Below are 16,941 nucleotides of genomic sequence, written 5' to 3'. Positions count from 1 at the left end.
TACAGGCTGCCATGACAGGTGAACCAGGTTGATAGTGGGTGTGCCCAGCCAGCTAATGGCACTAGGCAGTCAGGATGGACGGATGGATGGACAGATGGATCAATGAATGGGTGGGTAGGCAGGCAGGCTGGATTCCACAAGAACAAGAGAGCTATTCCCAGTGTGGGGAGCCGTTTGACCCCCAGGTGTCCCAGATGTGGGAAACAGCTATTGGTAGAGGGAGACAGGAGGGGGGGGAAGGGGACCCAAAGAGAGAGGGATCATGTCATCAAATCCAGCGTCAAGGCTTCCGGTACTTGGGTACCAAACAGAATGCAGCCAGGGTTGGCTCCTGGTGGGCAGGGGGAGGTGGGACTGCCCAACAAAGGTGTGCACCATCTTAACAGAGGGGCTTCAGGGAAGGGGGGGTTTCCCCTGGGATGCCCTTCCCTCCTCCCTCCCCCCACGAAGAAGCACCAACATGTAGCACCAATTTCCCTTGGAGATGGAGACTGTGTGGGGGAGCTCCTGGGTGGGAAGAGATGGGACACCCGCCCTGGCCTCTGATGTAGGGGGGAAGTTTCTGGTTAGGGGTACGTGGCCACTATTGTCTGATTTCCTTGTCCTGTGGGTTTCCGAGGCCACTGGCCTGTTGTCCCCTCCCAGGTGGGGGTCAGGGGGGATGGAGTAGGGGGTGGTCATAGAAGGTTTACATTCTCCACCAAGCAGTAGCACCAACGTTGATGAGGTCGCTAGTCAGGGGTCCCTAGAAGATCACTTTCTCTTCCGGCCACAAGATTTCCCGAAGCAGCCCCCACCTGGGTTGGAAGGGAGATGGGTACAAATAGTTATGGTTAGCTTGGTCCCTCTAGGCTGCTTTCCAAGTTCCTGCGTGCTCTGTCTGCTTCCATGCTAGGCGTAGAGAATCTAAAAGGTAGCCTGTGAGTCTTTCCTTCCTCCCTCTACCCCTCCTGAGATTCCAGGCATGTACCACCTTGCTTGGTTTTACGCTGTGCTGGGGAATGCAACCTAGGACTCTGTGCATGCTAGGCAAGTGGTCTATCAACAGAGCTATATCGGTCTCCCCCTCCCCCATCTCCCATCCGCCTGCATGGTGGTGGTGTTGTTGACATTGTCTCCTAATGGTGTCCAGGCTGGCCTCTAACTCACAACCCTTCTGTTTCAGCCTCATGAGTGCTGGGAAGACCTGTTTAGCAACCTACTCACAGTAGGGAGATAGATAGCACAGGCTGGTGTGTAGCCCTCATGGGACTTCTGCATGGTAGATGTGGCCTGTTAGCGCCACCTAATGGCCCATCCTGAAAGTCATCCCCATTCATTCTTTTCACTGTCACTTTAAGTGCCAGGCCCTTCTGTGCAGATGAGGGACATGGGCAAGAATGTCCAGGTTACACAGAGTGTGAGCACAGAGGGTCCTAGACCTGCTCCAAGCTCTGAATATCTGTATTGGAGGTGCCTCTTGCCCAGGCTGGCAGACCTAGGCCTTCCTTCCCTAGGGAAGGAGTCTCTACTTACCTTGGTATCCCAGGGCTCCAAGGGCTCCTCCATAGGGCTTTGGGGGTTTTCCTGAGGGATGTAGTGGCATAGAATGAGATGGGGTAGGTCCTGGGTTCCTCTACCTCTGCCAGCGTCCTCACCTTGTGTCAGTTCTGCCCTGTGTTTGTAGGCTCCCAAGACCTCCCTGCCAATCAGTCCACCCACCTCTGGTCTAGCCACACCCTTCTCCTCACAGCCAAGCTCTGTTGTACTGGGGATGGAACCTAATGCGTTCTAGACAAGAGCTCTACCACTGAGCCACGCCTCCAGCCCCTCACTGGGGGATTCTAGACAGATGCTCTACCACTAAGCCATGCCTTCAGCTACTGACTACTATCAGCCCTTTAAAAAAGTGTTCATAAAAGCTCTGAGTCAACTGGGTATGGTAGTGTACTCTTTTAATCCCAGCACTTTGGAGGGAAAGGCAGGCGGGTCTCTGTGAGTTTGAGGCTATCCAGGTCTAAAAAGCGAGTCTAGGACAGCCAAGGCTACACAGAGAACCCCATCTAAAAAAACTCCCCGAAAAAAAAAAAAAAAAAAAAAAAAAACCTCTCTGAGACAGAGTATTGCTAAGTTGACCAAGTTGTCTGGAACTCTCTCTGTAGCCAACGTTAGTCTTGAATTTTGATCCTTCTGCTTCAGCCACCGCCCCCCGCCCCCCCCGACTCCCCGGACTCCAGTGCTAAGATTTCTAGCAACGCTAGTTTATGAGATGCCTCTTTACTGCAGACTCACCGCCAACTCCCAGGCCACCAGCACCACCACCTACAAAGTAAGAAGAAGAGGTGTCAGGGTGCTCACTTCCAGGAGCCCACCATGCCTTCTCTGATTGGAGCAGGACATGTGATATAAGAAGAGTCAAAGGGTCAAGCCCTGGGTTTGGGCAGCAGGAGTCCTTGGCTGTCTCTGCTCACTCTGTAACCTTGGAACAGTGTTCAGTGGTCTCTGAGCATCAGTTGACCTCAGGAGAAGCATGGTAGGGAAGGTATTTGATATACAGGGCCCCTGGTGTGGTGTCCCCTGTCCTTGGAAAGGCCCTTATATCGGAGTGAGTTCTGGCCTCCCTTTGAGGTCTCCTGCAGTCATTAGCTCCCTCTTCTGAGCAAATGGAACAGAGAGGGGAGTGTCTGACAGAACCCAGAACATGGCCCGAGGGCATGCTATTCCGGCATACCTGGGTAAATAGGAGAAAGTCCAAAGCCAGGTCTTGCTGCCACTCCTGCAGGAGAGATGTAGGGTTGGTGATGAAGGGTGGCAGGCCATGTTCTGGCCTTGTCACCTAGCCTTGATGTCTGGTGTCAGATCCTTCTCACTGCCTTCCCTCCTGAAGCCACGTCCTTTGTGGTGTGTGTGTGTGTGTGTGTGTGTGTGTGTGTGTGTGCACTCCCTCTACCTTTTGTTCACTAATTTGGCAAAACTAGCTGGGCCAGCAAGCCCCAGGGATCCTCCAGTCACCTCCTCCCCACTTTGCAAATCTTACATATGTGCTGGGGGATTGAACTCAGGTCTTCATTCTTGCGTGCTTTACTAACTGAGCCATCTCCCCAGCCTTGAAGTCACTTTCTTAATGAAAGTTGTCTACATCTCATATGCCTTGTGGCTTTTGCTTAGAGCGTGGTTGGCACTATCCTCAACTTGGGGGGGAGGGTGCTCCCTCTACTATGGTTGTCTCCTGTCCTATAGTGATTTGTCTATCTCCAACCTTGGGCCCTTGTGTGAATTTAGTGTCCAGAACTGTGTTGTTTGTCCCCTAGAGCCAGGCAGATCTGAGAACATCACCAGAGTTGGCCGTACCTCCACCCGGGAACGGCCTGGCTCCTAGGACACCTCCAAGGCCAGCAGCACCTGAGGCGAGAACAGAGGGGTGTCAGGATGAGGCACGGGGGTGGTGCTGCTGACATCTTGGACAAGATCTTCAAGGGTACCATGATCTAGGCAAGGGTGGAGGATGGGAATGGGATGCAAACTTGTGCTAGGGAGGGGGAGGCCATGGGAGAAACTCACCATATTTGGCTGCTTTAGCAGCTGCAGCTGGGGACACACCTAGAGGAAGCAGGCACAGGATGGCTCAGGAAACCTGCCTCTTGCACCCGCCCCCCACCGCCTCTGGCCCTCTCAGCTGATCTATTCTTCAGCATCTGCCCCTGACCTGTTTTCCCATATCTTACCATTCCATCATCCCCTTTTTCCCCACACATCTTTCTTTCTAATAGTCTCTCTCTCTCTCTCTCTCTCTCTCTCTCTCTCTCTCTCTCTCTCTCTCTCTCTCTCTCTCCCTCTCTCTGTATATAGTGTTAGAGATGGAATTCAGGGTATCATGCGTGCTATGCAGGTGTTCTGCCATTCAGCGGTGCTTATAGCCCCTCACTGAGGGATTCTAGGCAGGGGCTCTACCACTGAGCCACACCCCAGCCCCTCACTGGGGGATTCTAGGCAGGGGCTCTACCACTGCGCCACACCCCAGCCCCTCACTGGGGGATATTCTAGGCAGGTGCTCTACCACTGAGCCACCCCCAGCCCCTCACTGGGGGCAGTCTAGCACGGTGCTCTACCACTGAGCCACACCCCCAGCCCTTCACTGGGGGATTCTAGGCAGGTGCTCTACCACTGAGCCACACCCCAGCCCCTCACTGGGGGATTCTAGGCAGGGGCTCTACTACTGAGCCATACCTCCAGCCCCTCACTGGGGGATTCTAGGCAGGTGTTTTACCACTGCCACACCCCAGCCCCTCACTGGGGGATTCTAGGCAGGTGCTCTACTACTGAGCCATACCTCCAGCCCCTCACTGGGGGATTCTAGGCAGGTGCTCTACCACTGAGCCACACTTCCAGCCCCTCACTGGGAGATTCTAGGCAAGTGCGCTACCATTGAGCTATCTCCCTAGACCACGATTAGTTTATATTAAGGTGCTATTTTTTGTCTAGTCTTGAGGAGCACAGCATACAGACTAGTTAGGTAAGGGGACACAATGGCAGAGAGAGAGAGAGAGAGAGAGAGAGAGAGAGAGAGAGGAGAGAGAGAGAGAAAAGCACACATCCACCATGATGGCAGAGACTTTTGGGAAGTAATTCCTCTCTGGTCTTTGAGTTTTCTTGTCTGAGAAATGGGTCTGACCATCAATATGCTAATGAGCTTGCCCCTGAAGTAGTTGGTGGGTTAAAAGAGAGAGGGGAAGATAGGCTCTGGTACCCCTATGTCAACACGCAGTCCTGGCTCCTGCCTGCTTAAGCTTTCTACTCTTTTGCTTTCAGACAGGGTCCAATGTATCCTAGGCTGACCTTGAACTTGCTGTGCAGCCCAGGCTTGCCTCCAGCTCATGGTCCTCCTGCCTTAGCCTCCTGAGTGCTGGGATGACAGGCGTTTGCCATCATACCTGACTTCAGTATATCTCCCTCTCCCCCTCATATACCTCACTCACTCTCTCCTTACCTCCAAGGCCTGTAGCACCAGGGATCGCTCCACCGGCCCCTAGTCCACCGGCTCCCAGTCCACCGGCTCCCAGTCCACCAGCTCCACCAAGGCCTGAGGGGAGACCCATGCATTACACACACTGGTCAGAAGATTATAATTAGACCCTGTTGCTGAGGGATCCCTGAGCTCCCTGGTCATTTCTGGGGTACCCAATGGCTAGGAAATGGCTGAGCCCCAGGGGCCAGGGATAGGCGGGGGGGGGGGGGGGTGGGGTGCGGGCTGAATTCTTGCTTACCATACTGGGCAGCCTTAGCAGCAGCTTTGGCAGCAGCGGCAGCAGCAGGTGCAGCGCCTGGGAATAGAATGACTCAAGGAGGGACTGCTTAGGGATCGCAGCCTCCACCCCCAGGCAACTTATTGTTGGGATAGCAAAAACATACCTACTACTCCACCTGGAACACCAGCTCCACCGAGACCTCCAGGCCCTCCAAGGCCACCAGGCCCTCCAAGGCCTCCAAGGCCTCCAAGGCCACCAGCACCTGTGGAGACAGGACCGAGGGACAGTGCCCATAGTTTTGTTTGTTGTTTTAAGACCAGATCACTTATATAGCTCAGGTTGGCTTTGGGCTTTCTGTGTGGCTGAGGCTGACTTTGAACTCTTGACGCTCCTGCTTCTGCCTCCCAAGTGCTGAAATTTATAGGTGTGCACTACAGTGCCTGGAACTTTTTTCTTTTGGCTTTTTTGTTTGTTTGTTTGTTTTGTTTTTCAAGACAGGGTTTCTCTGTGAAGCCCTGGCTACACTGGAACTTGCTCTGTATCCCAGGCTGGCCTCAAACTTACAGAGATCAGCCTGCCTCTACCTCCAGAGTACTGAGATTAAAGGTGTGCCCCAACCACCATGCCTCTACTTTTCTTTTCTGTTTTTCCAAGTCTCACTAAGTTGCTGAGGCTGGCCTCGAACTCATGACCTATCAGTTCCGTTTCAGCTTCCTGACTGTTGGGATGACAGGCCTATGTCAACATGCCAACTCAGGCCTGTGGGATTCTAGGCCTCACTGGAGGAGTCTAGGCAAGCACTCTCCCACTGAGCCACACCTTCAAGCTCTTTGCTCTGGGGTGAGGGAGTGGGGTGGGTGGGGAGGCTGGGGGAGTGGGGGAGTCGGGGAACACATCCCAGACAGGTGCTCATCTCTCTGTTCATTGGTTTTCTGAGACAGGCTCTTGCTGTTTAGGCTATGCTGCCTTTGGGCTTGAGACTCTCCTGCCTCAGCCTTCAAGATGCTGGCCTCAGAGGTGTGATCCGCCATGCCTGGCAGTCATGCCAATCTTGCTAATGAGAAGTTTGAGACAAAGGAGAGGCTAAACAGAATGCTGTATTCAAGGCACTAAAGGCAGGAAAGGACCCTCCTCTTCCAGGAAGTCCTTAGTGTGTTTCCCTGGCAACCTCTGTGGGGTAGGGCCAAGAGCAGCAGTCAAGGAACCTGAGAGGGAGCTGTGGGTGACCAGGAGCTCCCCTCTCTCTGTCTCTCTACCTCTGTCTCTCTGTCTCTGTCTCTCCTTCTCTCTGTCTCTGTCTCTGTCTCTGTTTCTGTCTCTGTCTCTGTCTGTCTCTCGCATCCCCCCTCCCGTGTGTGTGTGTGTGTGTGTGTGTGTGTGTGTGTGTGTGTGTGTGTGTGTGTGTAGCTGAGGAACGAGATTTTCCGAGGTGGAAACTGGCCTCAAGTAGACAAACTGTAGCCAGTTGGCGCATCCCTGGCACAGGCCCCCCTGCCTGGCTTTTTAGGAGGCCAGGAATGTGGGGGTCACAGACAGTGTGGGTCTGGCCAGAGTGCCAAGTGGCAAGGCAGGCGGGTCTGCCACGTCCTCCAGGCTGGCGGGTGCTGGGAGACGTCATGCTGACAGGAAAGAGGGGAGGAGGCCTGGGGATGCCTGCACAAGGAATAGCCATAACTCCATAGCTCGTCAGCCAAAGGGCGGAGCAGAGGCTGCAGCTGCCCAGCCTTGTAGGACCAACATCAGTAACATTTCCTTCCCTCTGGAGCAAGGGAACTGCCAGGGTTAGCGTGGAGCTTGGAGATATCACAGTTGTTGTGGGTGATACAGGGTATCCAGTAGCCCAGGTTGGCCTTGAACTCTCCATGTAGCCTAGGATGACCTCCTGCCTCCACTTTCCAAGAGCTGGGGTAATAGGTGTGTTACCACCATGCCAGGCATGGCAGGTGTTTTTGACTAGCACAGGGGTCAATAGGCATGTGCGAGATCAGTGACTGTCATTCAGATGTCCCTCAGAATGACAGCTCAGCCCTATACTGTCAAGGCTGGTGGGGTGAACAAAGGAACAAGTTAGTGTGCTGCACTCACCATATTTAGCAGCTTTCGATGCAGCCAGGGATCCAGGCACTGTTGGAAAAGGGAAAGAGAGATTGGCTGCCGAGCCCTGTACCTGGGGTTCTACTGCCTTTTCCAGGAAGCCCACCCTGACTACCTCTACCTAGATCATGTTTTGTTGTTTTGTTCTGTTTTACTTTGTTTTTTTGAGACAGGGTTTCTCTGTGTAGCCTTGGGTTATCCTAGACTCACTTTGTAGACGAGGCTGGCCTCGAATTCACAGCGATCTGCCTGTCTCTGCTTCCCAAGTGCTGGCATTAAAGGCTTGCACTATCACACCTGGCTAGATCGTGTTTTTTGTTTTTTGTTTTTTTAAGACAGGGTTTCTCTGTGTAGCCTTGGCTGTCCTGGACTCGCTTTGTAGACCAAGTTGGCCTCAAACTCACAGCGATCCGCCTGCCTCTGCCTCCGGAGTGCTGAGATTAAAGGCGTGCGCCACCATGTCCAGCTAGATGGTGGTATTTAAAGCCCTGAAGCTCCATGCAGCCCGACCAAGAGGTCCTCCTTGCAGATACAGGGCCCCAGTGTTTAATCCTGACATTGCTCATCTAGGACTCCTTGAGGGCCAACTTGGGCTTCTTCCCTCCAACTGTCTGTCTCTTACGCCCTCCAGGGCCAGCATAGCCTGCCTGAGGCGGGGCATAGAGTGAGGGTCAGCAGCCACACGATGAAGAACTGAGGCAGAGGCAGGCGGATCTCTGTGAGTTCAAGGCCAGCCATGTTTACACACAGACTCAAAAACCAAACTAACCAACCAACCAACCAACCAACCTACCAAAATCCCCCAAGCCCCCCACAAAACAAAAACAAAACAACAAAACAAAACAAAACAAAACAAAACAAACCCAAACAAACTCTGAAGTTCCTAGTGGCCTCCTTGTCCTAGAACATTTCGGGATCATAATGGACTGGCCTGGAGGAAGAGACTTTTACTTTCCTTTCTGAGAGTTATTTGTTTGGCCAGCTCCTCCCTCACCTATTACCCCGTTTGTTCCATTTCCACTTGGTACTAGAAATGGAACCCAGGACCTTACCGATGCAAGGCAGGTGCTCTACCACTGAGCCACACCCCCAGGGCCTCACTGAGGGATTCTAGGCAGGGGCTCTACCACTGAGCCACACCCCAGCCCCTCACTGGGGGATTCTAGTAGGTACTCTAGCCACTGAGCTAGAGTACTAGTCCCTGTTCTCTCTTTCTTTCTTTCTTTCTTTCTTTCTATCTATCTATCTATCTATCTATCTATCTATCTATCTATCTATTTTTAAGATAGCATATCACAAATTTATACTCGCCAGCCTTGAAGCCTCTCTACAGGGCAGGCTGGCCTAGAACTTATTTCATGACTCAGCCTCTTGAGTAGCTGAGATGATAGGCTTGTATCATCCTATCTGGTACTCCTTTGCTTTTGTCTGCTCAGGAAAACTAATGGATGCTGGATAGGGATCCTGGGAGGAGGCGGGTCATCTTTCTCTGAGCTCAAGGGCTCTTTCTAGCCAGTTCCCAGAATTCTCCTTACCTGCTCCAGCCCCAAATCCAGGGACACCAGCACCAGCACCAAATCCTGGAACACCAGCACCTGCTCCAAATCCAGGGACACCAGCACCTGCCCCAAATCCAGGGACACCGGCCCCAAGGCCAGCAGCAGCCCCTGCAGAGAGAGAAAGAGAGTGCTAAGTGGTTATAACTACTATGGCTTGTTGCCCCCGTGGAGGTGCCCACCCTCAGGAGCTGAGTCAGGCCTCCAAAGAAAGGGGCCTTAGGGGAACAGCAGCCTCCTTTCCAGCTTCGTCCGCATCTGCTGACTTGCCCCAGACTCCATGTTTTTGTTATTGTTATTGTTTTTTGAGATAGGGTTTCACTATGTTGCCCTGGCTGGCTTGGAACTATAGGCAGACCAGGATGGCATCAAACTCACGGCGATCTGCTTGCCTCGGCCTCATGAGTGCTGGGATTAGAGGTGTGCACTACCATTCCCAGCTTTTGGAGGAATCTATTTAATTCCATGCTCCCCTCTCTCCAAGGTCTGATGTAGCTCAGGGTGGACCTGAACTGAAGGTGTTTTTGAATTTCTGGTCCTGTTGCCTCTATCTCATAAGTGCTGGCATGGGCTTACAGGTGTGCATCACCATGCCTGGTTCGGGCAGTGCTGGGGACGGAAGCCAGGGCTCCGTTGATGCTAGGCAAGCACGTCTTACCACCTGAAACCACAACCTCACCTGGAGCCTCTTACATTCTCCTGATGACCTGTGTGCAGTCGTTTCCTTTGGCTCCCACACTTGATACATAAGCTAAAGGAAGCCTGGAAGTCACTCAGCTATCTTGGGAACCAAGACGTTAAGCTAGGTCTCCCTCTCGCCGGATCTGTACCGCTGAGCCCTCTGCTAGGTACCATGGGGACCTACAGTTGGTGAGGATGGATCTGAGCGGCTGTTTTCCTCTGGCTGTGCCGAGGCTATGTGTCCTGGCAAGGTGGATGGGGACAGGGGAGAGAAACCATGGTGCACTCACTGTACTGGGCTTTGGCGGCTGCCTTAGCGGCAGATTTGGCGGCAGCCGGCGTCCCTGCTCCTGAAGAGAGAGGAAGGACATTCAAGATGGCACACATTGAGGCTCCAGGGAACCCCCAGACCCATTCGTGCACCATAGCTCACCTCCAATACCACCAGGTACAATGCCAGTGCCAGGACCAGTTCCAATACCAGTAACACCACCAGGGCCAATTCCTCCGGGAACTCCACCAACACCAACTCCTCCAGGAACCCCACCAACGCCAGGAACCAAACCTATGAGAGATGGAATAGCTTATCTATAATCAAGGCCCAAACAAAGAGGGCAGGAGCTGATAAAAAGAGCCCCCAGCTGTGAGTCAGGAGATGTGGGTCCTTTTCCCGGCCCTGGCAGAGACTTGCTGTGCGATCTTGGGGCAGATACCGTTTCTTCCTGGGAACTGTCTTTTGCTTTCGTTCCTATGTAACAAGAGTCCGGTGGAAATCTAGTAGTTTGTAACCTTTTGAGGGACAGGGACACCTTGGAGGCTAGCTTGAGGATGATGGAGGAAAAGTGGTCTTTTGTTTGTTTGTTTGTTTGTTTGTTTGGCTTTTTTTTCTTTTCCAGTATGAGAGAATAAATGGGAGGCCTTGACATGCTAGCCAAGTGTTCTGACACTGATCCACACACTCCCATTTGGGAAGTCTAGGCAGGTGCTCTACCACTGAGCCACACTGCCAACCCTCTCACTGGGGGATTCTAGGCAGGTGCTCTACCACTGAGCCACACCCCCAGCCCTTCACTGGGGGATTCTAGGCAGGTGCTCTACCACTGAGCCACACCCCCAGCCCCTCACTGGGGGATTCTAGGCAGGTGCTCTACCACTGAGCCACGCCCCTAGCCCCTCACTGGGGGATTCTAGGCAGGTGCTCTACCACTGAGCCACGCCCCTAGCCCCTTGATCACTGGGGATTCTAGGCAGGAGATCCACTGCTGATGGTGAAATGGTCCAAGAATTATTTCTTCTTCTTCTTCTTCTTCTTCTTCTTCTTCTTCTTCTTCTTCTTCTTCTTCTTCTTCTTCTTCCTCTTCATTTTTTACTTTGAGACAAGATCTCACTAAATTTCTCAGGCTGGCCTCGAACAACTACTTCTTCCTCCCCCCTCCCCCTCTTCTTCTTCTTTGTTTTTTGACACAAGGCTTTTCTGTGTATCCTTGGCTGTCTTGGAATCTTTGTAGATCAGGCTGGCCTTGAGATCACAGAGATCCAGCTGCCTCTGCCTCTGAGAGTGCTGGGGTTACAGGCATCTACCACCACATCTGGCTGGCCTTGAACTTTCAATGCCATTGCTTTAGTTCCTTGAGTAGCTGATATTATAAGACAGTCCCACCAGGCCTGACTCCCAAATCCATTAAGGTCTCACCAACTCCCCAGCCCATGACTAGACCCCAGCTGAGCACCTGTAGAGCATTCACCATCAATCATATTCAGAATTAATCATATTCAGGAAAGGTATATATTCTTGGGGGTATTGACGGTGACCTTGACATCTGTCAAGTAGAAGCAAGAGGAATGCAGTACCTCAAAGAAATAAGGCTGGATTCTATCTTGAGATTTGAAATGGGACCAGCCCGAGTTGCACTTGGGGGAACCAGGGGCTTTCAGAGGGAGGTTATGACAAAGGTCATGGAGGGGTTGGCAGACCCACATTGCTAAAGGGGAGCAGGTAAGCTAAAAGCTATGGGAACAGAATGTAGCTTAGATGGTAGAACGCTCACTTAGCATGCAGGAAGTCTGGGCTCTATCCCCTAGCACTCACTGCATAAGCAAAGCATGGTGGTGCATGCCTGAAATCCTGGAATATTAGAGATGGAGGCAGGAGGAACAGGAGTTCAAGGTCACCCTTAGTTCCCCAGCAGGAGATATGAGAAGACGATGGTCTGGGGTCAACGGTCAGGTACAGATGGGGACAACGCACCATACTGACCTGCTTTGGCAGCTGCTTTGGCAGCGGCAGCGGCAGCGGCGGCGGCGGCAGCGGCAGGGGTACCTGCTCCTGTTTAGATCAAGAGAACATAGGATGACCCTCAATACCTCTTCTTGTTGTTACCCGTCACTTCCAGAGTCTGCCCATGAGCATCCCTCTCTGGGTACCATGGCCTCACACTGGAGACAGGGAAGGGTGCTGAAGTAGGTGGCCTGGGCTTCAGGCATAGCACTGATGGTGCCCCCTGCAGGGCATCTGGACACGCTCCTGTTTTTCTTGGGCTTCAGGGAACAGTTGAGAGGCAGCTCTGAGTCTATGGGATTCCTGTGCTGTTTAGGATCCTCCTAAGTAAAAAAAATTGCTAGTAGCACCTGCATCCTGGGCTATCATAGAAAATGGCCCTTTCTCATCTCTCTATTTTTTCCCCCTTTTTGAGACAGGGTTTCTCTGTGTAGCCCATGCTGTCCTGTATCTCACTCTGTAGACCAGGCTAGCCTTAAACTCAGAGATCTGCCTGCTTCTGCCTCTTAAGTGTTGGGATTAAAGATGTGTGCGACTACTGCCTGGCTTAAAAAAAAAACACACACACGCATGCACACACACACACACACATTTATAAAAGTTCTGCTGCAGGGTTTAACTAAGTACTGAATATACAGATTAGTTTTGGAAAATAAGATTTCTAGGTGATTTCTTTCTATACTTGAGTATAGGAATTACACCATTTATAGAGGTGCTCCTTATTTTCTTTCTGATCCCACATTGTATTTTGAGTCAGGATCTCTTGCTGTACCTAGAGCTCACCATCTCAGCTATTCTGGGCACTCCCTGGCTCTACCTACCATATCCTAAGAGCACAGGCAGACCCCCATGTCCACTGGTTCTTATGTGGGCTCTGAGGATTAATGCCTGCTCCTTAAACTCATTGCAATGCCTAAGCATCCTTTCTCTCTCCTTTTAAAATTCATTTTATCTATTTATCTGTGTGTGTGTATGCTCACATGTGCCCCAGAACACACATGAGTGTTAAAAGACAACTTATGGGAGTCATTTCTCTTATTCTGACACGTGGGGTTTCAGGATTCGAACTCAGGTTATCAGGCTTGGCTGCAAGTGCCTTTATCCACAGAGTGGCCTCTTCTTCTTCTTCTTCTTTTTTTGCAGTACCGGGAATAAACCCAGGCTCTTTTGTATGTTCAGCAAGCACTCTACCACTCAGCCACATTTCCATCCCTAGCTCCTTTCTGAAAAAAATACAGAAGGGCAGTTTTATCGTAAAAGTCGAGGGTGTGTTGGCGGGGGGAGTATGCAGAAGGGAAATTGGAAAAGCAACAACTAAGAAGGGTATCCTTGAATGTCAAGGTCTTTTTGTTTTGTTTTTGAGACAGGGTTTCTCTGTGTAATGGCTCTGGCTGTCCTGGACTCTCTTTGTAGACCAGGCTAGCCTCAAATTCTCAGAGATCTGCCTGCTTCTGCCTCCCAAGTGCTCGGATTAAAGGCGTGTGCTACCACACCCACCCGGTCTGGTCAAGGTCTTTTAATCATCTCCCTTTGATTTCTGACTGGTGGATGAAAAGGGACCTAAGGTAACTTGAGTGAAGGGTTCTCTGTTGGTAAGGAACTAGAAATGCCTCTGAATAAAAGGCAGATCACCTAACTCTGGGTGACATGGGGATCTCCCACACAGCTGGCTAAGTGTCTCCAGGCAGGGAGAGGCTTTTCAGGGATCAGCAACCAGGTTCCCTACAGAGGGCTCCTCCACACTCAACAACTTTGGGGGAATCTGTCCCCTCTCCTCCACTCACCTCTGGGGTCAGTTTTCCTATCTATAAACACCGAGCCACAGCCTCTTTTATAAGACAGTACACACCCATCTCAGGACAGGGGACATAGCTCACCTGGCACTCCACCAGTGCCTGGAACACCTGGTATTGCACCTGGCACTGCACCTGGCACTGCACCTGGTACTGCACCTGGTACTGCACCTGGTACCAGGCCTCCCAGGCCTCCAGCTCCTCCAGCACCTGGAGAAGAGAAGAACAAACTCCAGTGTTCACCTTATCTACCCATCCATTTATCCACCACCATCCACTCACCCACATGTATATATGTATGGATACATGGAGAGGGAGGGAGGTGGGAGGCAAGGTTGTCTAGCATCTTCAGGGTGAGCTGGTAACACAGTACCAAATAATCTTAAAGGCAAGTGGAAATGACGGAAGAGTTGAGCATGGTTTGGAAGGCAGATGGGGGCTGTGGATTTGCATCTTTGCCCCCCCGAGACCCGAGTATGAGGCTGATCTGCCCTTGCTCTGAGTCGGGGCTCCACAGAGAGAGAGAGAGAGAGAGAGAGAGAGAGAGAGAGAGAGAGAGAGAGAGAGAGAGAATCAGATAGGGCAAAGTCACTTACCATACTTGGCAGCTTTGGCGGCAGCAGCAGCTGCTTGGCTTGCACCTGCAAGAAAAAGAGAAGTGCAGGTGGGTATATAGATAGAAGGGTTAAAAGAACGGGGAGGTGGAAAACAAGTGCTCTGGCGGACGGGGGAATAGGTAGGTTGTCAGATGGCTGGATGAGTGGGTGAGGGGACTGATGGACAGATAGGTAAATAGATGGACAGATGGATGTCTGGCGCTTGATGGATGGGTATACAGATGGATAGACGAATGGATGGATACATAGATGGCTGGATTGGTGTATGCGTATATGCATGAGGAGATATATGGATGAATAGGAGCACATGACGAATGATGTGTGGATAAATGAGATGCTAGGTGAAGGAACCAGTGGATGACTAGGTAATAGAGTAATGGATAGATGGATGGATAAAGGATTGATAGATGTTGGATAGACAGGTGGACAGATAGACGAATGCATGATCAACAGATAGATGGAGAAATGGGTGGATGGGTGGTCTTTTGCCTGGATTGCTGCTGAGCAGGGGTCACGGCGTTCTCTGCTCCTAAATGTTGTTAAGATTACCTGTCTCTTCTCAGGCACACTAAAGTCCACACCCACTCTCCAACTCCTGGCATGACTTAAACCCCCCCCCTCCTCCACCCCAGCTTCCCAGAGATGGAACTAAGGCTCACGGGGAAGGATACCTCCAAGTCCAGCTCCGGCTCCAACAGCATAGCCAGGAAAGCCCCCAGCACCAACCCCATATGTCGGAATGCCAACTCCACCTCTGGCTCCTGTGGAGGAGAGAGAATTCAATGAAAAGAGACTGGGTAAGCTCTGGAAGGATGCTCATTGGCTGGGTGAAGGATGTATGCTTCCTTTAAGCTGGTCCTTGAGGATGGGGAAACTGGGATTCCTGGGGTCCCTGACCAGTCTCCTCCATGAACATTGAGTCTTCCCTGGGTATTTGCAGGGGAAGCATCCCTTTGTCATGGAGAAGTGAGTGGGTTTGCTCTAACTGGGTTTTCTTTCCTTTGATGGGGTCTTTGGTAAAAGGATAGAAGGGTAGGGACACTATCTAGACTGGGATGCCATACTGGGGTGGCCCCACCACTCATCAACATGGCTTCATGGTGGGAGACAACTGCAGAGACACTCTCCTGGCATCCAATGGGTCCAAATACCTCTGCCTGGGGCTTTCCCTGGACCAATTGCTCTCCTTTGAGCGTTAGGATGGAAGGGCTGTTCATTCTGGCAAGCAGAAGCCAGACAGGGATGGTCAGAGCACTCACCATATTTGGCAGCTTTGGCAGCTGCTTTAGCAGCCACAGCTGGTGACACAGCCCCTAGAGAAATCAAGGGGACAAAATGCTCAGGAGAGAATGGAGGAAAGATGGTCAATGTACATGTCTATCTGTCTGTTGCTCTATATTTTTTTCAAAAATTATCTGTAGAGCTGTGATATTTGTTCACCCATCCCATTGATCCTTTATCCGGTCTCTGTCTATCCATTAGCTGTCTGTCCATTTGTAGATTGATGGACAGATAGATAAATGGATGAATGGATGTATGCATGGATGTGTGGAGAGATGGAAGGATAGAGGAATGGATGGATCAAAGCTCACCTATCAATCACTTAGTCACCCACCGTTGCATCCACCTACACAGCAGCCTACCCACCCACCTGCTCATCTACCCATTAGCTTGTCTACCAGCCTGTCTATCTGTCCATCACCTTAGCCATCCACTTGCCCATGCATCTAGGCATCCATGCATGCACCTGTCCATCCTTCTAACCACGTATGCAGCTTCCTACCTGCAAGCCCATCTATTTGCCCATCTACTAATTCATCTTCCTCAGTACTCTTAGCCCCTCCATCTATGGACCCATGTACTCACCTGCTCTTATATCTTTCAACTTCTGCTTACCCCTCATTTGTCAGGTTAACTGCTCATCCATATGACCACTTCTATGACCACTCTACCATTTACCAGTCCATCCACTTATTGAGTACCTACTTAGTTAAGGGGTGGGTGCAGAGTGTGATTTATCTTGTGTGCCTGGTCCTCTAAAGGATCCCTAGTTGCCATTCAGCTGGCCCTTTAAGAATTCTTAGCCCAGCTGGGTGTGGTGGCACATGCCTTTAATCCCAGCACCAGCAGAGGCAGGAGGATTGCTGTGAGTTCGAGGCCAGCCTGGTCTACAAAGTTAGCCCAGGACAGCGAAGGCTACACACAGAAACCCTGTCTGGAAAAAACAAACAAACAAAAACAGAAACAAACAAACAAAAACAGAAACAAACGAACAAAAAGAATTATTAGCCCTTAGAACCGATTGACCCTATGACCTTCAGTGTTGGTTACCTCTTGGATTTCTGGGAACAGGAGAGGCTATGAAAAAGCCAAAAGAGGCGGAGAAAAGGTGGCTGAGTGAGAAGAGAAGGCAGTTGGTGCAGAAGATATTGTTGAGAGCCAGTTGAGCGGGGAGAAGCTGAGCCGAGAGGATAGGCTAGAAGAGTTGTTAAAGTTTGAAGTTGCTAGTATTGGGAAAATGGGGAGAGGGGACTGTTTAAGAAGACTGTTGGGGAGCTGAGGGCGGAACTGTTGGGAGAAATGTTGGAAGGGGCTGGATGGAAACTGGGAGGAATGGCTGGAAAAGAAATTAGATTCAGGGATCTCTCTCTCCTCTCTGCTTCTTTCCCTCCTTTCTAGTGTTAGGGGGTGAAACCA

The 16,941-nt window shown here is 51.4% G+C and overlaps 2 protein-coding genes across 2 annotated transcripts in view; both read right to left on the bottom strand.

The window, feature by feature from the left end:
• Positions 1–288: 288 nt before the first annotated feature.
• On the bottom strand, positions 289–12,755 carry LOC127203367 (elastin-like). Its single transcript, XM_051162138.1, has 15 exons — positions 12,656–12,755; positions 11,814–11,882; positions 9,990–10,121; positions 9,847–9,906; positions 8,855–8,986; positions 7,311–7,349; positions 5,389–5,487; positions 5,244–5,300; positions 4,967–5,059; positions 3,541–3,579; positions 3,331–3,381; positions 2,711–2,755; positions 2,272–2,301; positions 1,516–1,566; positions 289–797 (listed from the first exon to the last, which is right to left on the bottom strand). The coding sequence occupies exons 1-15, from the start codon at positions 12,753–12,755 to the stop codon at positions 754–756; spliced, it is 1,041 nt and encodes a 346-aa protein (XP_051018095.1). The 3' UTR covers positions 289–753.
• Positions 12,756–13,673: 918 nt separating this feature from the next.
• LOC127203366 (elastin-like) overlaps positions 13,674–16,941 on the bottom strand; it is a 34,291-nt gene continuing 31,023 nt past the window's right edge. The window contains exons 20-23 of the mRNA XM_051162137.1: positions 15,504–15,557; positions 14,916–15,005; positions 14,224–14,268; positions 13,674–13,837 (exon numbers count right to left, since the gene is read on the bottom strand). Coding sequence (XP_051018094.1) covers positions 13,689–13,837; positions 14,224–14,268; positions 14,916–15,005; positions 15,504–15,557 — 338 coding nt within the window. The 3' untranslated portion in view covers positions 13,674–13,688. The remainder of the gene's footprint in view (positions 13,838–14,223; positions 14,269–14,915; positions 15,006–15,503; positions 15,558–16,941) is intronic.

The sequence above is a fragment of the Acomys russatus genome, chromosome 19 (genome assembly GCF_903995435.1).
Source record: "Acomys russatus chromosome 19, mAcoRus1.1, whole genome shotgun sequence".
NCBI classification, from domain to species: domain Eukaryota; kingdom Metazoa; phylum Chordata; class Mammalia; order Rodentia; family Muridae; genus Acomys; species Acomys russatus.
Note: the sequence above shows the minus strand (reverse complement) of the source record. Positions and strands in the feature narration are given on the sequence as shown.

Bases quoted from the DNA above. Each gene is read 5' to 3' on its own strand.
- LOC127203367 (XM_051162138.1), bottom strand. From the start codon at position 12,755: ATGCTTAGGCATTGCAATGAGTTTAAGGAGCAGGCATTAATCCTCAGA. The intron at 9,907-9,989 runs GTGAGCTATGGT...CTCTCTCTTCAG, and splicing joins TGTACCTGGTGGTATTGGAG to GAGCAGGGACGCCGGCTGCC. The intron at 1,567-2,271 runs GTGAGTCTGCAG...TACATCCCTCAG, and splicing joins TGGTGGCCTGGGAGTTGGCG to GAAAACCCCCAAAGCCCTAT.